Source organism: Ziziphus jujuba, chromosome 1, assembly GCF_031755915.1.
Source record: "Ziziphus jujuba cultivar Dongzao chromosome 1, ASM3175591v1".
Classification (NCBI taxonomy): domain Eukaryota; kingdom Viridiplantae; phylum Streptophyta; class Magnoliopsida; order Rosales; family Rhamnaceae; genus Ziziphus; species Ziziphus jujuba.
The window spans coordinates 47209946-47231463 of NC_083379.1; the positions used below are offsets into that span (position 1 = coordinate 47209946).

General features: G+C 31.2%; 2 protein-coding genes and 1 pseudogene across 6 annotated transcripts; 1 reads left to right on the forward strand and 2 right to left on the reverse strand.

The window, feature by feature from the left end:
* Nucleotides 1–6683: 6683 nt before the first annotated feature.
* Nucleotides 6684–7992, reverse strand: LOC107405670 (endochitinase EP3-like; annotated as a pseudogene).
* Nucleotides 7993–12064: 4072 nt separating this feature from the next.
* Nucleotides 12065–13206, reverse strand: LOC107406019 (endochitinase EP3-like). The gene is made up of 2 exons (XM_016013107.4): nt 12722–13206; nt 12065–12620 (listed from the first exon to the last, which is right to left on the reverse strand). Exons 1-2 carry the CDS (start codon nt 13143–13145, stop codon nt 12214–12216), a joined length of 831 nt encoding a protein of 276 aa, XP_015868593.3. The 5' UTR covers nt 13146–13206; the 3' UTR covers nt 12065–12213.
* A 2712-nt stretch (nt 13207–15918) lies between these two features.
* Nucleotides 15919–21388, forward strand: LOC107405995 (methionine aminopeptidase 2B-like). Of its 5 annotated transcripts, none has more exons than XR_009634662.1 (13): nt 15919–16077; nt 17386–17529; nt 17739–17778; nt 17877–18011; nt 18450–18549; nt 18662–18807; nt 18895–18986; nt 19111–19205; nt 19474–19570; nt 19707–19850; nt 19941–20158; nt 20304–20481; nt 21207–21388. XR_009634662.1 is itself a non-coding variant. In XM_048474418.2 (12 exons), the coding sequence occupies exons 2-12, from the start codon at nt 17397–17399 to the stop codon at nt 20412–20414; spliced, it is 1311 nt and encodes a 436-aa protein (XP_048330375.1). In that variant the 5' UTR covers nt 15919–16077; nt 17386–17396; the 3' UTR covers nt 20415–20616. The 5 variants fall into 5 exon arrangements, 3 of the variants coding, with proteins under 3 accessions (XP_048330375.1, XP_048330385.1, XP_048330380.1); XR_007241211.2 differs by lacking the exon at nt 21207–21388 and adding an exon at nt 20632–21051; XM_048474418.2 differs by lacking the exon at nt 21207–21388 and having other exon boundaries at nt 20304–20616.
* Nucleotides 21389–21518: the final 130 nt, after the last annotated feature.

Consider the following 21518-nt stretch of genomic DNA (forward strand, 5'->3'; position numbering starts at 1 on the left):
AAAGCTTTGGAAGATGAATTTCCAAAAGGCGACCACCGTTTTGATGATTTTTGGCATCTTGGTTTGCATGTTGATGAGCAGCCATGAGGGGGTTGAGGGCAGCAGATTGTTATCACAATCTTCCATCTACCAAAAGGCCAAGCGGACTATGCCACTCTGGTTCCAACGCCTGCCTTCTGGGCCTAGCCCCAGTGGTCCTGGTCATTAAGATTTTAAGTTATATATATATATATATATATATATATATGTATGTATGTATAAATATGATGATGTTGTAGAATCTATAGCAGATAAAAATACTCTGTTTTTCTTTAGTTTCTTTGTTGCTCATACACTACTACTATTGCGGCAAAAATTCTTGCTGCTTGATAGAAATCCTTTAAAGCTAAGTGTCGTTGTAAATTTTTTGTTAATAACCATTTACAATAGTTTTATACAAATCTACATTTATGGTTGAAATTATTTTAATCTTAGGGCAATGGAAGGTTGAGACTTACATTATCATTTTCAAATCAACGAATACAGTTGATCTTATACTCAAGCATATTATTGCCTCCGCTTTAACATTCCCTTAATAATAACTAATTAATTTACTAAATATACATACACATGGAGTACAATGTTCGATTTCCCATGTAACTGACATTCATGATCAATCGTGCAATATGAGGGTTAATTTTAGAATATACATTTATACATTGGTTAAAAGAATTCAAAAAAGAAAAAAACAAGAAAAAAAAAAAAAAGGAGGAATGTCTCGTTTTTTTTTATTCATCATGTAATGCAAGACTATTCATTAGTTTGGAGCCATCTATTCTAAAATGCTGACTTTTGATTGTTTTGGACTTTCAGAGTCTTGTTCTATAATATTTTTATTTTTCCTTGAACATGTTTTTTTTTTTGGTGAATACTTTTCCTTGACCATGTTGGAAAAAATATATCGACCAAAAGAAATGATTTGAAAACCAGCTTGCGTACCATAACTTTGAACTAGACATTGGTGTTACTTAACCTATTCAATATTCAACCACTTCACTTGCATTTGAAGGTTTTAAAATTGTATAATTAAATTAGTTATTGCGTGACTTGATCATAAACTCATATTACATATTTTTATTTGTTCAATAAACATATATATATATATATATATATAACCCCTTCCGTCTCATTTATGAATAATAGGCCTCATAATCAATTATTTATTGGCTTTAATTTTCTGAAATATGAGATCCCATATTTTTTTTCTTGTTCAAATTTCAAAACATGAGATTCAATTTAATGTACATGAGGAGACAGTATTGAGATGATAAACTTAATTATCATAGTTTAGATCATATAATGAGTAAAATATGGAATCCAAGTTGTTAAAAAATCTATTTAAAAAAAAAAAAGTAATTAAAAATCCCCTTTTAAAGTCTCACGTACAACACTTTCCTAGAAATTGATTAATTAAAATATCACAATTCCGTGGTAGTCAATTTAATATAAAAACAAGACCACCCATTTGTGGTGCATCCTGAAAGTCATGGCAGATGTCATGGCAGATGCCATGAATACTGAAAGCCCATGCGACTATACAATACGGAAGTAGTTTATTTCGACCAGCAAATATACAACCTATATATTGGAAATTTCCCATTTATATTTTCTGACCCGTCAAGCCTGAATTTGACTTTATATTAGTTCAAGTATTCAAAATTCTATGTCTTTGACATGTTCAAAACTAAATAGGGATATGTATATATATATATATATATTCCTGTTAATCAGCAAAAAGCTGAATAAAAGACGATAATTGAGTTGTATATTACATTTTGAAAAATGAAAAAATAAAAATAGAAATGAAATCCATATGCCACCTTTTTTTTGGCTCCAAAAAGGAATACTATATATATTTCGTCTTGTATGACTTCGCTGGTCCAAGATGTGCAGTCCTTGGTCAACACGTAAAAGGCAGCTAAGTTAGCGCACCAAAAAGTCACCCCCACCAAGTCCCTACACAGTGACTCTGTGACTCCATCTTTCATTTTGCCACTTCCTTCCCATTTCCTTTATTTCCCTTCACACCTTCTCTTCTATAAATACCTCCTCAACCTTTCAATATTTCTCATCAAAAATCTCATTCATCACAATCTACTTTAATTTCCTTTCCCTCGATCTCTTTCATTACAAAATTAAATACCTTCCCAACCATCAAATCTTTCATTCATAATCTTATTAACTTCCTTTTAATTTTCCGGCCCCAGTTTGTTTGCTTTTTAATTAGCAGCGGCAACGATGAACTCCCGAAATGTTAGCGCCGTTATGATCATTTTCTTGATGACAGTGGTGATCTTCGTCAGCCATGGCGGTTGTGTTGGGGCTACCAGAGTTTTGCCGGAGGATTTTGCTCAGACCAATCACCTCCAGACATACTCGTCGGCTGCGTATGAAAGGGCAAGAGACACCATGGCTTATTGGTTCCAGCGGTTGTCTTCAGGACCCAGCCCCAGCGGTCCAGGTCACTAGATTATAGCAAGCCGGCATATAATACTAATTATAGACAGGAACACATTATTTTATTTCTTCTTCATTTTTTTTTTTCTCTTTTTTTGTAATATTTACACGCATACAATAAAAATACCAATTATTCTTTTCTTCAATCAAATCATTAGTTAGTTAAAGCTACTCCTTATTTAGTCTAATATTATGCGCATTAATATATATATATATATATATGTTTTTGTCCTCAATTTTATATAAATATATATATATATATAATTCTCCACGTGAGCCGTGCACATTTGGACCTTCTTAATATTAATAAGTTTGATTTTTAATTTATTGCCTTCTGGATACATACATTTATATATATAATTATAAACAAGCTGGCCAACTTATAATATTAGTATCTATATATATATATAGCTGAAAAGCACAAATTGTTATGCTGCTTCTATTGATTTTTTGGATGCAATTATCACCGTACGATCATATATTCAACCATATTATGTTTATGCATGCAATCTAATTAAAATGAGAAACACAAATATCATAAACGAAAAAGTATAATTTTGATAATGAAAAAGTACGGAATCGGTCTAACTCGATCAGTAGTTATTGGCATATTTTATGTAACGGTTACAGCTTATAAAATAGATAGTTTTATTTATAATATAAAATAGATAGTTTTATTTATAAAAAGTTATTTTTTAATTTGTGTATTAATTTGAACTTTTGAATTTTATAAATATATAAACATGTTCACATCTATGATGGTTTTAACATTAGATTTTTTTTATTAATTTTTTGATCATTTTAAATTTTAAGACTTAAAAATCAATTAATAATCTAATTAATATGAACTTAATTAATAATATACTAAAATCATATTTATAAAATAAATTATGTAAAAATTTAATAAATCATAAATATATTTTTATATCTCACTTCTTAATCCAATTTAATAAAAAAAAATTCTAATGATAAAATTATTATGTCAAAATATGATATGAGTTTTGTTGTGTACATATATATATATATATATATATATATGTAAGTCTTTCAACATTTATCCTCAATCTATGCAATATGGTGTCTACCTAGAAGTCTCCTAGGTGGATGTCATCTGTATTTATTTCTCGTTGAGTGGCCACCACTCCTTTTACCACCTAACCCAACTCATGCTGAGTAGGGTATTTATTTATTTATTTATTTTGGCTGAGAGCTGAAAATGTAGTTCTAGTCTTATGACACTTACAAACTTTTAAATCTCTTTGAATCAAGTCCTTCATTGTCTATATGTTTTAAGCATATATTTTCTAGTTGAATATACAAGCCTTTGGGTTTCGTATACAAAGCATGACAATGTGTGCGTGTGATTCCAATTTAATAACTCTTGTTTGACTATGGGGATTTAATGCCAAAAGGTTAGAGTGTGTCTCCGAAAAAGACCCCAAAAAAATGTTAAAAGTAGTTTAGGAAACACGTCTCTGACAAGATGATACAATTGAGTATTTTTTTTTTCAAAAAATAGGGGGAAAAAAAAGAAAAAATGAAAAAAAAAAAAGAAGACAAAATGATATAAAGTCTTCAAACTACATAGTTTGACTGTAAAAATGCAACTAAGGAAAAAAAACGTTTGAATTCCAAGTTTACCACATATATATATATATATATATATATAACAATAAAATAACTAATATAAAATAATAATCTCATTCGAAATAAAAGTATTAATTAGTAGTTAATTCAAAATGATGACGAGATAGAATGAAAAATCTAATAAGCTATATAAGTTATTTACGAAATTTGAATTATGTGTCTCTTTCAAACAAACTCGAATTAAATGTAGAAATCTTACGCCAACCAATAAATAAGAAATTAATTTTGCGTAATCAATTACGCTGGAACTTAATATAAATTGACTTCGTCTTGTGAATAAGGCGCGCACACATCTACAAATTTTCAGTTGATCGCAGTTGACAACTTGACATATTCAAACACGGAGAGCAACAAATCCATGCCCTTCTAATTGTCTTTGACTTCCAAAACTACTTCTCATTGCTTGAGACAAAAGTCAGAAAAGAGCCCATTTATAACTTTTTTTAATTTATTTTTCTGTTTTTTTTTTTTTATCACGTATATACATAAAAAAATCTAAAAAAAAAAAAGCACTTTATATGAAATATTTTCCCAACTTTTTTTTTTATTATCATAATATTTTCCCATACTTATCATAATAGTGAAATTATCATATATTTACAATCTCAATTGTATTTTTAATAGATATGTAAAATATATATATATATATATATATTTTCTATTGGATATGAATTTAAAAACCTATTTTAAATTTCATATAAAATATATTCAAATTTTACAAATTATCATCATAGAATCTTCCTTTTTATTATTATTATTATTTCTCTAACTAATTAAGGATAATTGTTTTTGGTCAACAAATTAACTTATTAACCATATGAAAACTGGTTTTATATAAGTTACAAACCAAACAAGATTAAACCTTAGTAAAAAGAAAGAAAAAAGAAAAAAAGAAAAAATGTTGTTATTTATGCCTGATAGTGCTGATATTTATGACTAATAATGCTGATGTTCATTGTCAATATGATCCACATCGATATGATAAATATTGATTAATTGGGTTGTATTTATTTTTTATTTTTTTATTTTTTAAAGTAAAAAACTGTTTACAAAAGTGAATTGTTTTGAATAACCAACTAATATGGCATAAAATAAAATGAGTTTACTTGCAACCATAATCCAACCATGACAGATAACGTTATTCAGGATAAAAATATATGTATGTATATATATATATATATATAATCATTGAATCTTTATGCAATTGGGTCGAAATTATTTTCATACAAAAGCCCACAGTGCGGGCCATGAGTGGAGTTCGATGACTTTGGGCTTCCCTTCGTTGTCTCAACTCATTACAACTCTGCATCAGGAAGAATTGGTTTTAGCCTACTATGAGTGTGTGAACATTTTGGGCTGCCAGGAGTTGATCTAGCTGATTGGAATTGCTAAGCAAACACTTTAACGAACATTTTTCAATTTCAACGAAACAGTGAAAGGAGATTTTTTGGGACAAGAAGAAGCAAATAATGAAATATGATCTCTAAATGTACTGTAATTTCCTTAATCAGAACCAAAAAAATGAAGGAAAATGTTAACTAAGTATGATAGTGTTTTTTTTTTTTTTTCCCCTCGAAAACTAAATATGACAGTTGAGCTCCATATCTTTGTTATAATATTAAATTACGTACGGTGGTTTTTTATTTTTTATTTTTTTGCCTAGAAAACGTGTCAAGTGAGGTAATCAATACAGCAGGGAAATAAAAACTCTCTGGTACATACCTAGAATATTTTACGATTAGTTTTGTAAAAAGAAAAGTAGTAAATGAAAGTGATTTTTAAAAATTAATTTTTTAAAATTCAGTTTACAAAAATAAATTTTTTTAAAATTTTTTTATAATATTTGATTAATTATAGAAAAAAATAAAATTTATAAATAATTAAATAAGTTTATATATTGAAATTAAATGGTAAAATTATATTTAAAAAATTAAGTAAAATTAATTTCTCAAAAAATTTTAAAATAACACCTTTTTAAAATGATTCATTTTTCATATTATAAGATATATTTTTTCTTGAAACCTACAAATTGCTCATTTTAAAAATTATTCAAACAAAAATAATTTTACTGTTTTAGAAAATTTTAAATTCCAACTAATTTTTTCATTACTTAAATACTCTATTATAGTATAATTTTGTAAACGAGAGATACTACATATGTTTTTTTCAGAGTTAGAAGACTATCCTTGTCGTTGTAATCATTGAACATATTTGTCATTATCAACGCTTATTATGAAACTTGTAACGAGAGAAGTTGATTTTTTCCTTCCAGATGTGAAGTAAACAGACATAAATAATAATGAATGTATCCATAATTTATTTATTTAAATTTCCTTATAGCAATTAAACTGTAATCTTAAAGTAGGAAAAAACACATCAAATTAACATATGCATAAAGGAACCGGTAAGTCATGTTTTTATTCGATATAATATATAGCCTCTTCACTTCATTATAGTATATAAACAATACTGAAAGAAGCATAGAACATTTAGCTGAGACCAATTAAAACAGGGAAACAAAAAAAAAAAAAAAGTTTAAAGAAAATATTAATAATTGGTCCATATATACTGTAAAAATTAAACCTGTTGTACCCCCTAGCAACAAAGATTTTGACCAGGATCAACACCGAATTGGCTACAATATTCGGTATAGTATTGAATGCGAGTCTGAACTCCGTCAGGGCTCTACCATCACATTCACGATCACCATTAATGGCTCGAATGGTGGCACCGAACCCTTGATTTGTCACCGGTCGAACATTGTTCATCCAATACCATAAGGCCGTCTTAAAAGATATAACGTTGTCGGAGGCCACAGTCTCAGGCGCGTTCAATCCGTCGAATCCAATGCTTTCTCCCGCCGGTCCGTAGTTGAAGTTCCAGGATAGTTGTAGAGGTCCACGGCCATAGTAGCCCTTGTTTGGGTTGCATCGATACTGCGTGTTGGTCTCGTCGCAGTAGTCCTTTGAAGGTCCATCTATCTCTTCGATGTGACAAAAATCCGCAGGCAATTGCAAACACGTCCATCAGTACAATCAATCATATTAAGGGAAAGAGAGAAGATGTAAGGAGATATATTGGGATATGGAGATCTTACATCCAGTCTCCAGAGTGACATGGGCAACGAAAGCTGCGATCTCGCGTTTAGAGTCGTCAAGGGAACCGATTTTACCGAATTGGGAATAGGAATTCAGAGCCTCAAGAAAAGCCTCTCGAGAGTAAAAGTTCTTGCCGGCACAACTAGGATCAGCGTGGTTAATTATCCCTTTGAAGAAGTCGTCGGTGACGATATCGGAGACGGGAACATCTTGAGTGTTAGGTGAAAGAGGCGGCGTGGTGCATGGACCTCCCCGGCAGCCGGTACCGCAGTACTCGCTGGTGCTGCTACAGTAACCGTACTGGCTGCAGCACAGATCAAGAGCACATCCACAGTTTTGAGCATTAACATGATTTGCTGCTAGCATCCCACCCACAACAAGGGCAATGGATTGGTTTGCAATTTGAACGAGCTGGCTAGTAGATTTCTACAAGCGTGTCAGGAGGGAGAGACTTTGTGGAAGAACTTTTGACTTGTAAGACCACTGAGATATCTAGGCGCTCTCTTTTGGCACTCGATCGGAATTATTAGCCTTTTTGCTTTTAGTTGCAAATCATAGAAAGCTTTGGAAGATGAATTTCCAAAAGGCGACAACCGTTTTGATGATTTTTGGCATGTTGATGAGCAGCCATGAGGGGGCTGAGGGCAGCAGATTGTTATCACAATCGTCCATCTACCAAAAGGCCAAGCAGACTATGCCACTCTGGTTCCAAAGCCTGCCTTCTGGGCCTAGCCCCAGTGGTCCTGGTCATTAAGATTTTAAGTTTTTTTTTTTTTTTTTTTTCTTCATAAATACTATGATGTTGTAGCATCTATAGCAGATAAAAATACTCTGGTTTTCTTTAGTTTCTTTGCCTAAATTATTATTTTCTGACCCCTCAAGCCTAAATTTGACTTTATTTTAGTTCAAGTATTCAAAATTCTAATTCTTTGACACGTTCAAAACTAAATAGGGATACGTGTATATATATATATATATATTCCTGTTAATCAGCAAAAAGCTAAATAAAAGGCGGTAATTGAGTTGTATATTAAATTTTGAAAATGAAAAAATAAAAATAGGAATGAAAACCATATGCCACCTTTTTTGTTCCAAAAAGGAATACTATATATATTTCGTCTTGTATGAGTGTATGACTTTGCTAGTCCAAGATGTGCAGTACTTGGTCAACACGTAAAAGGCAGCTAAGCTGGCCCACCAAAAAGTCACCCACACCAAGTCCCTACACAGTGACTCTGTGACTCCATCATTTATTTTGCCACTTCCTTCCTATTTCCTTTATTTCCCTTACACACCTTCTCTACGATAAATACCTCCTCAACCTTCCAAATTTTTCTCATCAAAAATCTCATTCATCCCAATCTACTTTAATTTCCTTTCCCTCTCTTTCATTACAAATTAAATACCTTCCCAACCATCAAATCTTCCATTCATAATCTTAATAACTTCCTTTTAATTTTCCGGCCCCAGTTTGTTTGCTTTTTAATTAGCAGCGGCAACGATGAACTCCCGAAATGTTAGCGCCGTTATGATCATTTTCTTGATGACAGTGGTGATCTTCGTCAGCCATGGCGTTGGTGTCGGGGCAACCAGAGTTTTGCCGGAGGATTTTGCTCAGGCCAATCACCTCCAGACATACTCGTTGACTGCGTATGAAAGGGCCAGGGACACCATGGCTTATTGGTTCCAGCGATTGTGTTCAGGACCTAGCCCCAGTGGTCCAGGTCACTAGATTATACAGCAAGCCGGCATATAATATTAATTATAGATAGAAACACACATTGTTTTATTTATTCATTTATGATCAGGTCCGACTTGATTATAGAAAGTGTAAATCAAAAACATACCAAAAAACTGAATCATTAGATTCAAATATATATATATATAGCTGACCAACTTATAATATTAGTGTGTATATATATATATATATATAGCTGAAAAGCATAAATTGTTGTGCTACTTCCATTCATTCTTTGGCTGCATTTATCACCGCACGATCATATATTCAACCATATTATGTTTATGCATGCAAAGCTGGATTTACGAAATCTAATTAAAATAATAAATACAAAAATCAGAAAAGAAAAATTATAATTTTGGTAATGAGAAAGTACGGAATTGGTCAAGCTCCATCAGTAGTTATTGGCTATTTTATGTAACGGTTACAGCTTATAAAATAGATAGTTTTATTTGTAAAAAAAGTCATTAATTTATTAATTCATGCATTAACTTGAATTTTTAAATTCTATAATTATATAATCAAGTTCACATCATATTAATTTGATGGTTTTTAATATTAAATTTTTTATTAATTTTTGAATTATTTTAAATTCTATGATTTAAAAATCAATTAATGATTTAATATGAATTTAATAATATATTAAAATCCTATTAAAAATAAATAAATTTTGTAAGAATTTGGTAAATCACAAATATATTTTTAAACCTTATTTCTTAAAACAATTTAATAATTGATAAAAATGATAAAATTATTATGTCAAATATAATATTCTGTTGTATACATATATAATGAAATTTTTTGGTGCAGACGGTTTATACAATGTTATTATGCGAACCACCTCAAAAACGGTAATTTTTTTTAAAAAATAATATTAGTATTAATTTTTTTGTGATAATATTAACAACGATTTCATCAAAAATTATTATTTTTATGGACATACACATAATAAAAACGTCTGTCCCATAATAGATTATATATATATATATATATATGCACACATATATTTGTCTTTCAACATTTATCCTTAATCTACACAATATGGTTTATACTTGTAAGTCTCCTAGGTGGATGTCATCTGTATTTATTTCTCGTTCGGTGGCCACCACTCCTTTTATCACCTAACCCAACTCATGCTGAACAGTTCTAGTATTAATTTATTTATTTTGGCTGAGAGCTGAAATTGTAGTTCTTGTCTTATGACTTATAAACTATTAAATCTCTTTGAATCAAGTCCTTCACTGTACATATGTTTTAAGAATATGTTTTCTAGTTGAATATAAGCGAATAAGTTTCTTATACAAAAGCATGACATAATACCCTATATAAATTATTTACGAAATTGTGTCTCCCTTAAAAAAAAAAAAATTTGAATTAAATGTAGAAATCTTACGCATACCAATAAATAAGAAATTAATTTTGAGTAATTAAAGCTGGAACTTAATATAAATTGACTTCGTTTGGTGAACAAGGCGCACACGTATCTACAAATTTTCAGTTGATCGCAGTTGACAACTTGACATATTCAAACCCGGAGAGCAGCCAATCCATGCCCTTCTAATTGTCTTTGACTTCCAAAACTATTTCTCAATGGTTGAGACAAAAAGTCAGAAAAGCGCCCATTCAAACCTGCTTTTAAATTTATTTTTTAATTTTTTTTTATCACATATATACATTAAAAAAGAAAAATCTTAAAAAAAAAGCGCTTTATATGAAATATTTTCCCAACTTTTTTTTTTAATCATAATATTTTCCCATACTTATCATCATAATAGTGAAAGTATCATATATTTACAATCTCAATTGTATTTTTAATAGATATGTAATATATATAAATAGATAAATATTTTCATATAAAATATATTCAAATTTTACAAATTATATTTTTTTTATCATTATTATTAGTTCTCAAACTAATTAAGGATAATTTTTTTGTCAACAAATTAACTTATTAACCATATGAAAACTGTTTTTATATAAGTTACAAATCAAACAAGATCAAACTATAGTAAAAAAAATAATAAAAAAAAAAGAAAAAATGCGTTGTTATTTATCATTGCTAAACGTAATCTATATTGATATGGCAAATATTAATTAGTTGTGTTGTGTTTATTTTTTATTTTATTTTTTAAACTAAAAATCAGTTTTCAAAAGTAAATTGTTTTGAATAACCAATTAAAATGCATACAGTAGAGTAAGTTTACTTGTAACCATTATCCAACCAGGAAAAATAGCATTATTGAGGGGGGAAAAAAAAATCGAATCTTTGTGCAATTGGGTGAAAACTATCTTCATAGTAAAGCCCACAGTGAGGGCCATGAATGGATTTCGATGAGTTTGGGCTTCTCTGCGTTGTACCAACTCATTACTACTACTACTCCTTTTACCAAAAAAAAAAAAAAAAAAAAAAAAAAAATAACTCATTACTACTCTAGTTTCAGGAAGAATTGGTTGTAGCCCAGCTTATCATTCCATCTGAATGGATTTGCTCAAAGCAAACACTTACCCCCTAACGAACATTTTCCAATTAAGCAAATGGTGAAAAATGTTCTCTAAATGTACCGTAATTTCCTTTATCAGAACCTAAAAATGATGGAAAATGTTTAGTATGATAGTTTTTTTTTTCCCCCCTCGAAAACTAAGTAAGATAGTTGAGCTTCATATCTTTGTTATAATATTAAATTACGTACGGTGTTTTTTTTTTTTTTTTTTGGTTTTTCTTTTTTGTTTTTGAGCCTAGAAAAGGAGTCAAAGTTTGGAATCCATACAGCAGGAAGAAAAAACTCTCTCTTTCTGTACATATCCAAATATCCTTATGGAATGGTTTTGTAAACGACAAACACTACTTTTTCTTCAGAATTAGAAGTCTATCCACGTCGTTGTAATCATTAAATATATTTGCATTATCAACGCTTATTATCCACAAAACTTGTAACGAGAGAAGTTGATTTTTTCCTTCCAGATGTGAAGTAGACAGATATAAATAATAATTAATGTATCCATAATTTATTTATTTATTTTTTCTTATAGCAATTAAACTGTAATTTTAAAGTAGAAAAAAACCCATCAAATTAACATTTATGCATAAAGGAACCGGTAAATCATGTTTTTATTCGATATAATATATAGCCTCTTCATTTCAGTATATAAGCCATAAGCATAGAAAAATTAGTTGAGACCAATTAAAACAGGTAAAAAGGAAAAAAAGTTTAAAGAAAATATTAATAATTGGTCCTAGCAAGTAAGATTTTGACCAGGATCAACACCGAATTGGCTACAATATTCCCTGTAGTATCCAATGCGAGCCTGAACGGTAGCGGGGTTATTACCATCACATTCAAGAGCACCATTAATGGCTCGAATGGTGGCACCAAACCCTTGATTTATCACCGGACGAACATTGTTCATCCAATACCATAAGGCCGTCTTAAAAGATATAACGGGGTCGGAGGCCACAGTTTCAGGTGCATTCAATCCGTCGAATCCAATGCTTTGTCCGGCCGGTCCATAGTTGAAGTTCCAGGATAGTTGGATAGGTCCACGGCCATAGTAGCCCTTGTTTGGGTTGCATGGATACTGCGTGTTGGTCTCATCGCAGTAGTCCTTTGAAGGTCCATCTATCTCTTCGATGTAACAAAAATCTGCAGGCAATTGCAAACATGTCCATCATCAATACAGTCAATCATATTAAGGGAAAGAGAGAAGATATCAAGAGATATATATTGGGATATGGAAATCTTACGTCCGGTCTCGTGAGTGACATGGGCAAAGAAAGCTGCGATCTCGCGCTTAGAGTCATCAAGGGAACCGATTTTACCGAATTGGGAATAGGAATTCAGAGCCTCAAGAAAAGCCCCTCGAGAGTAAAAGTTCTTGCCGGCACAACTAGCATCGGCCTGGTTAATTATGCCATTGAAGAAGTCGTCGGTGACGATATCGGAGACGGGAACATCGTGAGTGCTAGGTGGAAGAGGCGGCGTGGTGCATGGACCTTCCCGGCACCCTGTACCGCAGTGCTCGCTGGTGCTGCCACAGTAACCGTACTGGCTGCAGCAGAGGTCAGGAGCACAACCACAGTTTTGAGCATTAACATGATTTGCTGCTAGCATCCCACCCACAACAAGGGTGGTGAGTACTAATAGACTTTTTATGGTAAAGGAAGCCATTTTTTTTTTTTTTCTCTTTTTTTTTGGGTGCTAGAAAGGAGAAGAATATTATTTTGTTGTGGGAAGGAAAGGAGGAGAGTGGGGATGAATTTATAAAAGCGCAAAAGGTGTGTGTGTGTGTGTGTGTATGTATGCGTGTAATAATTTTTTTCTCTCTGGTTGGCAATGGATTGGTTTGACGAAGTTTGCAATTTGAACGAGCTGGCCAAGTAGAATTCTAGAAGCGTGTGTTAGGAAGAGGCTGTGCGGATGAACCTTTGACTTGTAAATCTTTCAACGAAAAATAATGTGAATAATGTTTTGTTTTGTGAACAAGAGGTATGAAAGGTCAACAATGTGGACTGCTTGGAAAATTGGGAACCATTCATCTAAAAGATTTATGGCTACCGCCTAATTAATTAAAGATATGAAATTAGATTAGAGTGGTCTAGTAGTATATTTATGGTAATGAGCTTTTCATCAACGTTAAGAGTTGAATATATATATTTTGACCTTTCTTTTCGATCCTTCTTCTTATCTTCTATCGGTGGATGTAAGTTTTGTTTGGGGTCGTTGACTATAAAATTACCATCAATATTGTTAGCTAGCCACAGAAATATTACATGTCATCGGCGATTGAAAGGTAGGTACTAACAGCGAACTTAATTTGCTCATTTATATACTTGGAGTTTTCTGGGCTAAATATAGAAAATTAAAAGCAGTGGATACACATATTCACGTATATTATTTGCTCGGTTCATCATATAATTTAATTTAAATATATATTATAAGACTTTGTTCAACAAAATAAATTGGAAAATGTAGGGGGAGAGAAAAGGTTTCAGCCTTAATGGAGCAAAATAGAGTAGTTTTATTTTTATTGGTACATTAATTTAATTAAGGTGTAAATTGCAAAATAATTCCATGAAATATCACAAATTTGTAATTTACATTTTAAAGTTAACTATTCTCTATCGATTTTTTATTTTTTATTTATTTATTTTTACTCTGGCGAAAAATCTTTGATTGAGCCATTAAGCATGTCAAATATTGGTACGTCTTTGAACTATCAGATTGTTTCAAATTAGCACAAAGAATTTTTTAGTAATTTCTTAATTTATTCTTTTACTTTTCAAAATGTTTTTAAGGTAAAATACATGCATATAGTTTTTTTTTTTTTTAAAGCACAAAAAAAAAAAAACATGCATGTAGCTAGTGTTGATATTATTACATTCAAATAACAATAATACTTTAAGTATCAAAAAAATTCATTAAATAATTTATCAAATACCTTTCAATTTATCAAATAATATAGTATTATTTTAATAGTTTAAATATTTAATTACAAAATCTATTTATTATATCTAAATTATATATATATATATATATCAATCAATAAAATAATAATATATTATCTTTACCCCACCTCATAATTTGATAAACTATTTAGCAAACTTAGGGACAATCACATACGAGGTACATGCCACCGACAAATTTTTTCTACTTTTGAATTTTTATTTTATATTTTTTCGTTGTTTACTCAGTTAACCCTCAGAACCCAATTGTGTCCCTCCCACCAACTCCCCCACATACTAACTTTTTTGTCTTTTTGTTTTCTATTTTAGTATTTTCCAAACTCTATTGTACTTATTTACAATAATAACTATTTAACGTGATAAAAAAATATATAATTTTTTCATCAAAATAATAATTACTTAACCACTATATTAAATATATTATTTGTCATTATAATTATTAAACAACAAAAGAAATATGTAATTAAAACAAAAAATTGATTGTTATAATACTTATTTATCTACTAACTTTTTGTTTTAATTGCACATAAATTGAGTTGCCAAATTTATGAATTTAATTACATAATTTTCAGTTAGTTTTCTAATAAAAATATTTAATTTACATTGGTTAATTAATTACTGTCAAAATTAACTGTTTTTCTTCTTCAAAGTGTATAAATGTTTATTTTCTTTTATAAATTTTTAATAAATTTAATGTGAAAGGTAAATCAAATCTGTCCAAATCATTAAAATTATATTTTTCTCTCCAAAATTTTGAATAAAAATGAATAAGAGTATTCAATCCTACCTGACTTTAGTGAAGATTTCAAAATTTGTTGATAAACTAGTGAATATTTTATTTGGTTAGAGTTTGATATAATAAAAGATGTTTAGATGTTTCTTTTTCCAAACTTTAAATTTGAAAACAATGTATTACCAACAAAAATAAAAGCAGAAAAAACGATCAAGCACTATCATAAATTAATGCCCTTTAAAAGAATTTTCTAGCTCCGGAGTGATAATTGGTGAAAATTTAAAGGATTATAATTGGTATAGAAATTAAACAGTCCATGAATATAAAACTCATTACTTAAACTTTTTTACAAAAAATACGATGCTGAAAAAAATAGTAAAAAATGCTATACTTGTTTGTGTCTATTGTTTAAGAAATTTTCAAAAACATTTTGATTTTACTTTTTCAGTTAAAAAAAAAAAAAAGGAGGGGAGGGGAAGAACAGAGGGTTGTCAAAATTTTAAAACTCGTTATTAGATTCCATAAGTAAAACACAGTTATCACGGTGCTTTGTTTTATTAATAAAAAATGCTTTGTTTATTATTATTTGACCAAAAAAAAAAAAAAGAAAAAAAAAAGAATTATGAATATGATAGTTGTCAAAAAAGAAAAAAAAAGGGAGGTTCCGTTAGTTTTTATTTTGTATTTTTGTCACACTTTATTTATTTATTTATTTTTTATTTAATTGGAAAAATATTTTTCCGGGAAACTTTTAGATGGACAACCCAAACAAGCAAACATTTTGTTAAGGCACAACAGAGAGACGCATATAGCAGCCAAAAGCCGCCCAAACTCAACCACACCGCACTCCGACCCCGTATACTCGGATTTCTCTGTCTCTCACTCTCTTCCACTCCGTCACCGAGTAACTCTTTCATTTTCTCTCTCTTCCTATTTGGGATTTCCGATTGCTTGTTAATTCCCTCTCTTGGCTGATTGTTCATCGAATCGATTTTGAACAAGGGTTATGCTTTTTAATGCTTCGATACTTTTCAACTTTGCATTAGCCCAGAATGTTATGATTTCTACTGTAATTTATTATTATTATTATTATTTTTTTTCTCAATTTCGGCTTAAAGGTTTCATATTTTTAGTTCTTCAATTGTGTTTGGCTTTAACCCCAGGAGTTGGGATGCCATTCTTCTGTTCCTGGGTTTAGCATCTTAATCCCAAGGCAAATGCACTTGTAATCGTTTTTTTCTGAAAACGATTTTTACCTTCTTTGATTTATTATTATTATTATTCGTAATGCTTGGTTTATTAAGTTGTGGAAGAGTTTAATGGTTGATTAAAAACATTTTCTTTATCTGGTATTTTACCTGTCTTATCCTAGGATTATGTTCTAATGTATGTCCCACTTGCAGGTGATGTTGCTATTCAGTAAATTGCATGTTCCATACTTAACTCGATCTCCAAACATTAGATAGGATAATTTTATGTAATGTATCTAGAGTTAATATAGTATTTTAGATGCAGGGATGAAATTATGAAAAGATTTTTGCTTGTCTTGGTTGCACTTTTCTTGTCCATGATTTGTTACAACTTATGACTGGAACTACCAAGGATGCTTTAACTAATTCTCATACATGATGATTGTTCTCTTCGGTTAGACCAAAGTTCCCATCTTGATACAACATGACACTGATATTGGTATGGGATCTTTCCTAGATCCTTGATAGCAAAGCATGGATATGATAAAATTTCTTGATTCCAACAACTCTCAGGGAAAAGGAATAACACCAAACACATAAGACCAAATGCTTCGCACAAAATGGTGTAATTCGCTCATTTAATGCACTTAAAAGTGTTTTCTACAAACAGTCAATAGAATAACTGCTATTTTCTTTTAATCATTGATTGGATGCATACCAACGAATTAAAATACAATCAAAGGTAATCGTCAATAAAATTTATATAATTTTTATATTTTTCTAATGTATCCCACATAACTGTACCTGCATTCTGGACCCTGTTTTCACTGATTCCTTGTATACTTAATTGTAGAATTAAAGAATCTGACTACTACGTATGTACCCGTACTTACACCCTGAACCCATATCTGCTTAGCTAAGTTGTTAAATTTTGCATCATGTTTTAAAATGAAATTCAATGTTTATGCGCCAGGTTTATTTATAAACTTTGTTTCGACAAGCATTATGGATTCTGTATGTAGGTCTTTCGGAGATGGCAGAGGTAAAGTTGGACTCAAATATCCCATCTGAATCTGATGAAAATGGGACTTTAGAGCCTTCAAATGAGAATGAAGACTCAGTTGAACCGTCTACAACAGTGGAAAATGATGAAGACGAGGAGAAAGGTAATATGTCGATTTTAGATAACTCATTAGTTTTTCTACTTATTCTTGTCAATATCTGGTCTTCATTTCTTCTAATTGTGGGTTATTTCTACTATCTAATCATTTTAATGCGAGATGTTAATATTTTACTTTAAATTTGATTTTTTTGTTGCTATCATATGCAATTCCAGATTGATTGAGAATCCATTTCTGGTCTTTGTTTTTTTTAGCAGAAGTTTCGAAGAAGAAAAAGAAGAAAAATAAAAGCAAGTAAGGAATTTTTTCTTTTCCCCCCTATCTTCTATATTTGTGGATTTCTGGTTGAACATTTTGATATAAGAGTTTGTTAATTCTCTTCTCACGTGCAGGAAAAAGAAAGCACAGCCAGAGAAGACTGATTTACCAACTATGCTTAAACAGACTGATCCACCGTCTATTCCTGTTACTGATCTTTTTCCATCTGGGGAGTTCCCTGAGGGTGAAATTCAACAATATAGAGATGAGTGAGTATTGGCAAAATTTTCTTGCAACTTTATATGGATATATTCTTTTTGAGTTGTGTAAGACTCTAGTGGTTTTCATTTCATGGGATTAGCATAACTCTGTAGTGGTTATGTGAAAAATAATTAGGTAGAATAGTAAAAGCTTGTATTGATCAGTTGTCAAATGAAATCGCTTTTTTTATGATGCTTTAGAGTTACTATATCAAGAATATTGGGTTAATAAAGTGCATTAAAAGTGAGCACACATTGCTGAGAGCACTTTCCTTCTTCTTCTTCTTCTTCTTTTATTATTATTTTTTTTAATTGGGAACACAACCTAAAATGCACTGAAGTTTAATTCATAATAGACTCAATTTCTGCACCTTCAAGCATTTTGTTTTGTTTTCCTCTTTTATTATTTGTCTGTAATTTCTCATTGTAGTTTGTATTGTATACCAGTAACTTGTGGAGAACTACCTCTGAAGAGAAGAGAGAGTTGGAACGTCTTGAAAAGCCAATGTATAATTCAGTCCGTAGAGCAGCAGAAGTTCATCGTCAGGTTGCAATTTTATCTTTTATGTAAATGCATTGCTGCTTAAAATGAGAAAAAAAAAAAAAAGGAAATTGTCCCGAGAGATGTCATTAACTGGAGGCTTGTATTTGATAATTAGGTTAGGAAATACATCAAAAGCATCTTGAAGCCTGGAATGCTGATGACTGATTTGTGTGAGACATTGGAGAATACAGTCCGTAAGTTGATATCTGAGAATGGTCTGGAAGCAGGAATTGCTTTCCCCACGGGATGTTCTTTGAATTGGTAAACCTTTTTAATTTGGTATATGGGATTTTATTCATTCTAACTCTCTTCATATTATTGCATCTATAATTAAGCTCTTATTGGCAGGGTTGCTGCTCATTGGACCCCAAACTCAGGCGATAAGACTGTGCTTCAGTATGACGATGTAATGAAGTTGGATTTCGGAACTCATATTGATGGTAATACCAGCTCCGTTTCTTCAGTTTTAAATTTTGAATTTCTATTGTTATTAGAAGCCTACTGTATTGCAGTATTTTGTTCTTGAAAAGCATTATCATTCAATAGTTAATTTCGAATTTGCAGGATGCATAGTTGATTGTGCTTTTACAGTGGCATTTAATCCTATGTTTGATCCATTGCTTGAAGCCTCACGTGAAGCTACCAATACTGGTATCAAGGTATAATACATTCCATCCCAGATCAACTAATTCATTTCATGAATGTGGGACACAATATTTTATACATTATACTTCATCTACTCTTTTGTGGATTGCTGCTATACCATCATTGGATGTGAATAGATATTAGATTGCGTTTTCTTTGAAGTTTTTTTGTTTGCTGGATGCATGTATAGATCCTTGCTGGTTGCTTATTACCCTGTTGTGAATAACTGCTTCCTCAGAAATCATTATAACAATAATTATTGTTGGTCTTTGAATTTTCTAGGAGGCTGGGATTGATGTTCGTCTCTGCGATGTTGGTGCTGCAATCCAAGAGGTCATGGAATCATATGAGGTTGAAATTAATGGAAAGGTGCATCAAGGTATGATTTACCTAGTGCGTTCGGATGGTTCTTTTTCTAATTATCTGTCTCGATTAGGTTTATTCACTTTGAAAACGATACTATCTATTTTGTTCCACATATTATGTCTGTTAAGACAGTAACAAATTGTTGGCAGTTAAAAGTATCCGAAACCTGAATGGGCATAGCATTGGTCGCTATCAAATCCATGCTGGAAAATCTGTTCCTATAGTGAAAGGAGGGGAGCAGACAAAAATGGAAGAAGGGGAATTTTTTGCGATTGAAACTTTTGGATCAACTGGTAAAAGCTTTTGTATAAGGCATTTGTTCTGAATAGATATAAAGTCCATGTGGCAACCCAGTGTGCTGAATAATTGTATGTTTAATTCAGGAAAAGGATATGTCAGAGAAGATCTAGAATGCAGCCATTACATGAAAAATTTTGAAGTCGGCCATATCCCACTGAGGATGCCTAGGGCAAAGCAGTTATTAGCAACGATTAACAAGAACTTTTCTACATTGGCCTTCTGTAGACGGTACTTGGACCGTCTTGGAGAGACTAAATATCTTATGGCATTGAAGAATTTGTGTGATGCTGGTATTGTTCAGGTATGTTTTACAAACCAGCTTGTCTGTCCAAATCTTGGTTTTTATGATTATGACATAATAAAACACAGTTTTGAAAATCTGCTGCTGAATGAAATATGGGATTTGATACCAGGAAGTACCTTGTTAATTTCTTTTGTTTTGGCAGCCCTACCCTCCTTTATGTGATGTCAAGGGAAGCTATGTATCACAGTTTGAGCATACCATCTTACTCCGGCCTACCTGCAAGGAGGTCATATCAAGAGGTGATGACTATTGAAGTGAATGGAACTCAATTTTGTCAAGAATATACTGTACCATGTACTTTCAGACGTGAAAGGTGAACAGTTAAGTTTTTTTTTCTTTTCTACCCTTTTTTCCTTTTGTAATATTTTGGTTATGGCGAACTGAATATGTTCAGTAGTATGCACTTGATCTTTGACATGCTCATTATGAAAGAGAGTTAACTGCTTTTAATACAATGCATCTATGCTCAGTGTTTATACCAAAATTTATCTCCAATGAAGAGCGAAGAAGAAAAATAGGGAAAGAGATATTTCAGTTGATGGAACTAGAATCGGTAGCAAAAATATGGAAAGCCCTTACAATAAGAAACGAGAATTATTTTTATATTAGCCATATGATCTTTGTTACCTTTTAGGCGATACTCGATTAAGTAAAAAGTAAATAGAACATGTGTAAATGATTTGATGCATATACTAGTAAGAGAGGTTATCTCCGACAGCAACACCAAACTGGATGAAGTAGTCTTTGTGAAGGTTGATGCAGCTTCAACTTTGTCACTCTATCACCGCATTCCAGAAGGCCATTAATCACGTTGATGGTCGCTTCAAATCCCTGTCCTAATGTTTTGGACGTCTTTTGAGATAGTTTGCATGTTTATTAAATTATTATTATTATTATTTTGTTATAGAATTGGATATATATATATATATATATATTAATCCATTTCCCATCCAAATATCCAAAGTTTATTAAAGTCACATCATGAATATGTTGTGGACGGCATCTTTCAGGAATAATGATATTTATATGACTTTATAAATTTCAGATATCTGGATCTGAAACCATGTTTATTTTGGAAAAGCTTACTAGCACATTACGAGTGAAAGAACTGATAAGGTCTTTTTTGGATATAAGCCTACTCTGAGAGGTAGGTGGTCTTCCACGAAATACTATATGCCACTGTCGACCGACCGGTTTAGAGGATAGCATACTCAGTTGAGAGTATGACCAATCGGTTTAGAGGATAGCATACTCAGTTGAGAGTGTGAAAAACAAGGCTGGACTTTTTTTCCGTTCTTTTAAATGAAATTACAACCAACATGTTACCCCATTTGTTCAAAATTATTTACCAGCCAAG

What these genes read in the sequence shown, in the direction of transcription:
- LOC107406019 (XM_016013107.4), bottom strand. Translation starts at nt 13,145, where the DNA reads ATGGCTTCCTTTACCATAAAAAGTCTATTAGTACTCACCACCCTTGTT. An exon ending in TGTCACTCACGAGACCGGAC is followed by an intron (nt 12,621 to 12,721) that starts GTAAGATTTCCA and finishes AATTGCCTGCAG; the next exon opens with ATTTTTGTTACATCGAAGAG.
- LOC107405995 (XM_048474418.2), top strand. Translation starts at nt 17,397, where the DNA reads ATGGCAGAGGTAAAGTTGGACTCAAATATCCCATCTGAATCTGATGAA. An exon ending in AAGAAGAAAAATAAAAGCAA is followed by an intron (nt 17,779 to 17,876) that starts GTAAGGAATTTT and finishes TCTCACGTGCAG; the next exon opens with GAAAAAGAAAGCACAGCCAG. An exon ending in CTACCAATACTGGTATCAAG is followed by an intron (nt 19,206 to 19,473) that starts GTATAATACATT and finishes TGAATTTTCTAG; the next exon opens with GAGGCTGGGATTGATGTTCG.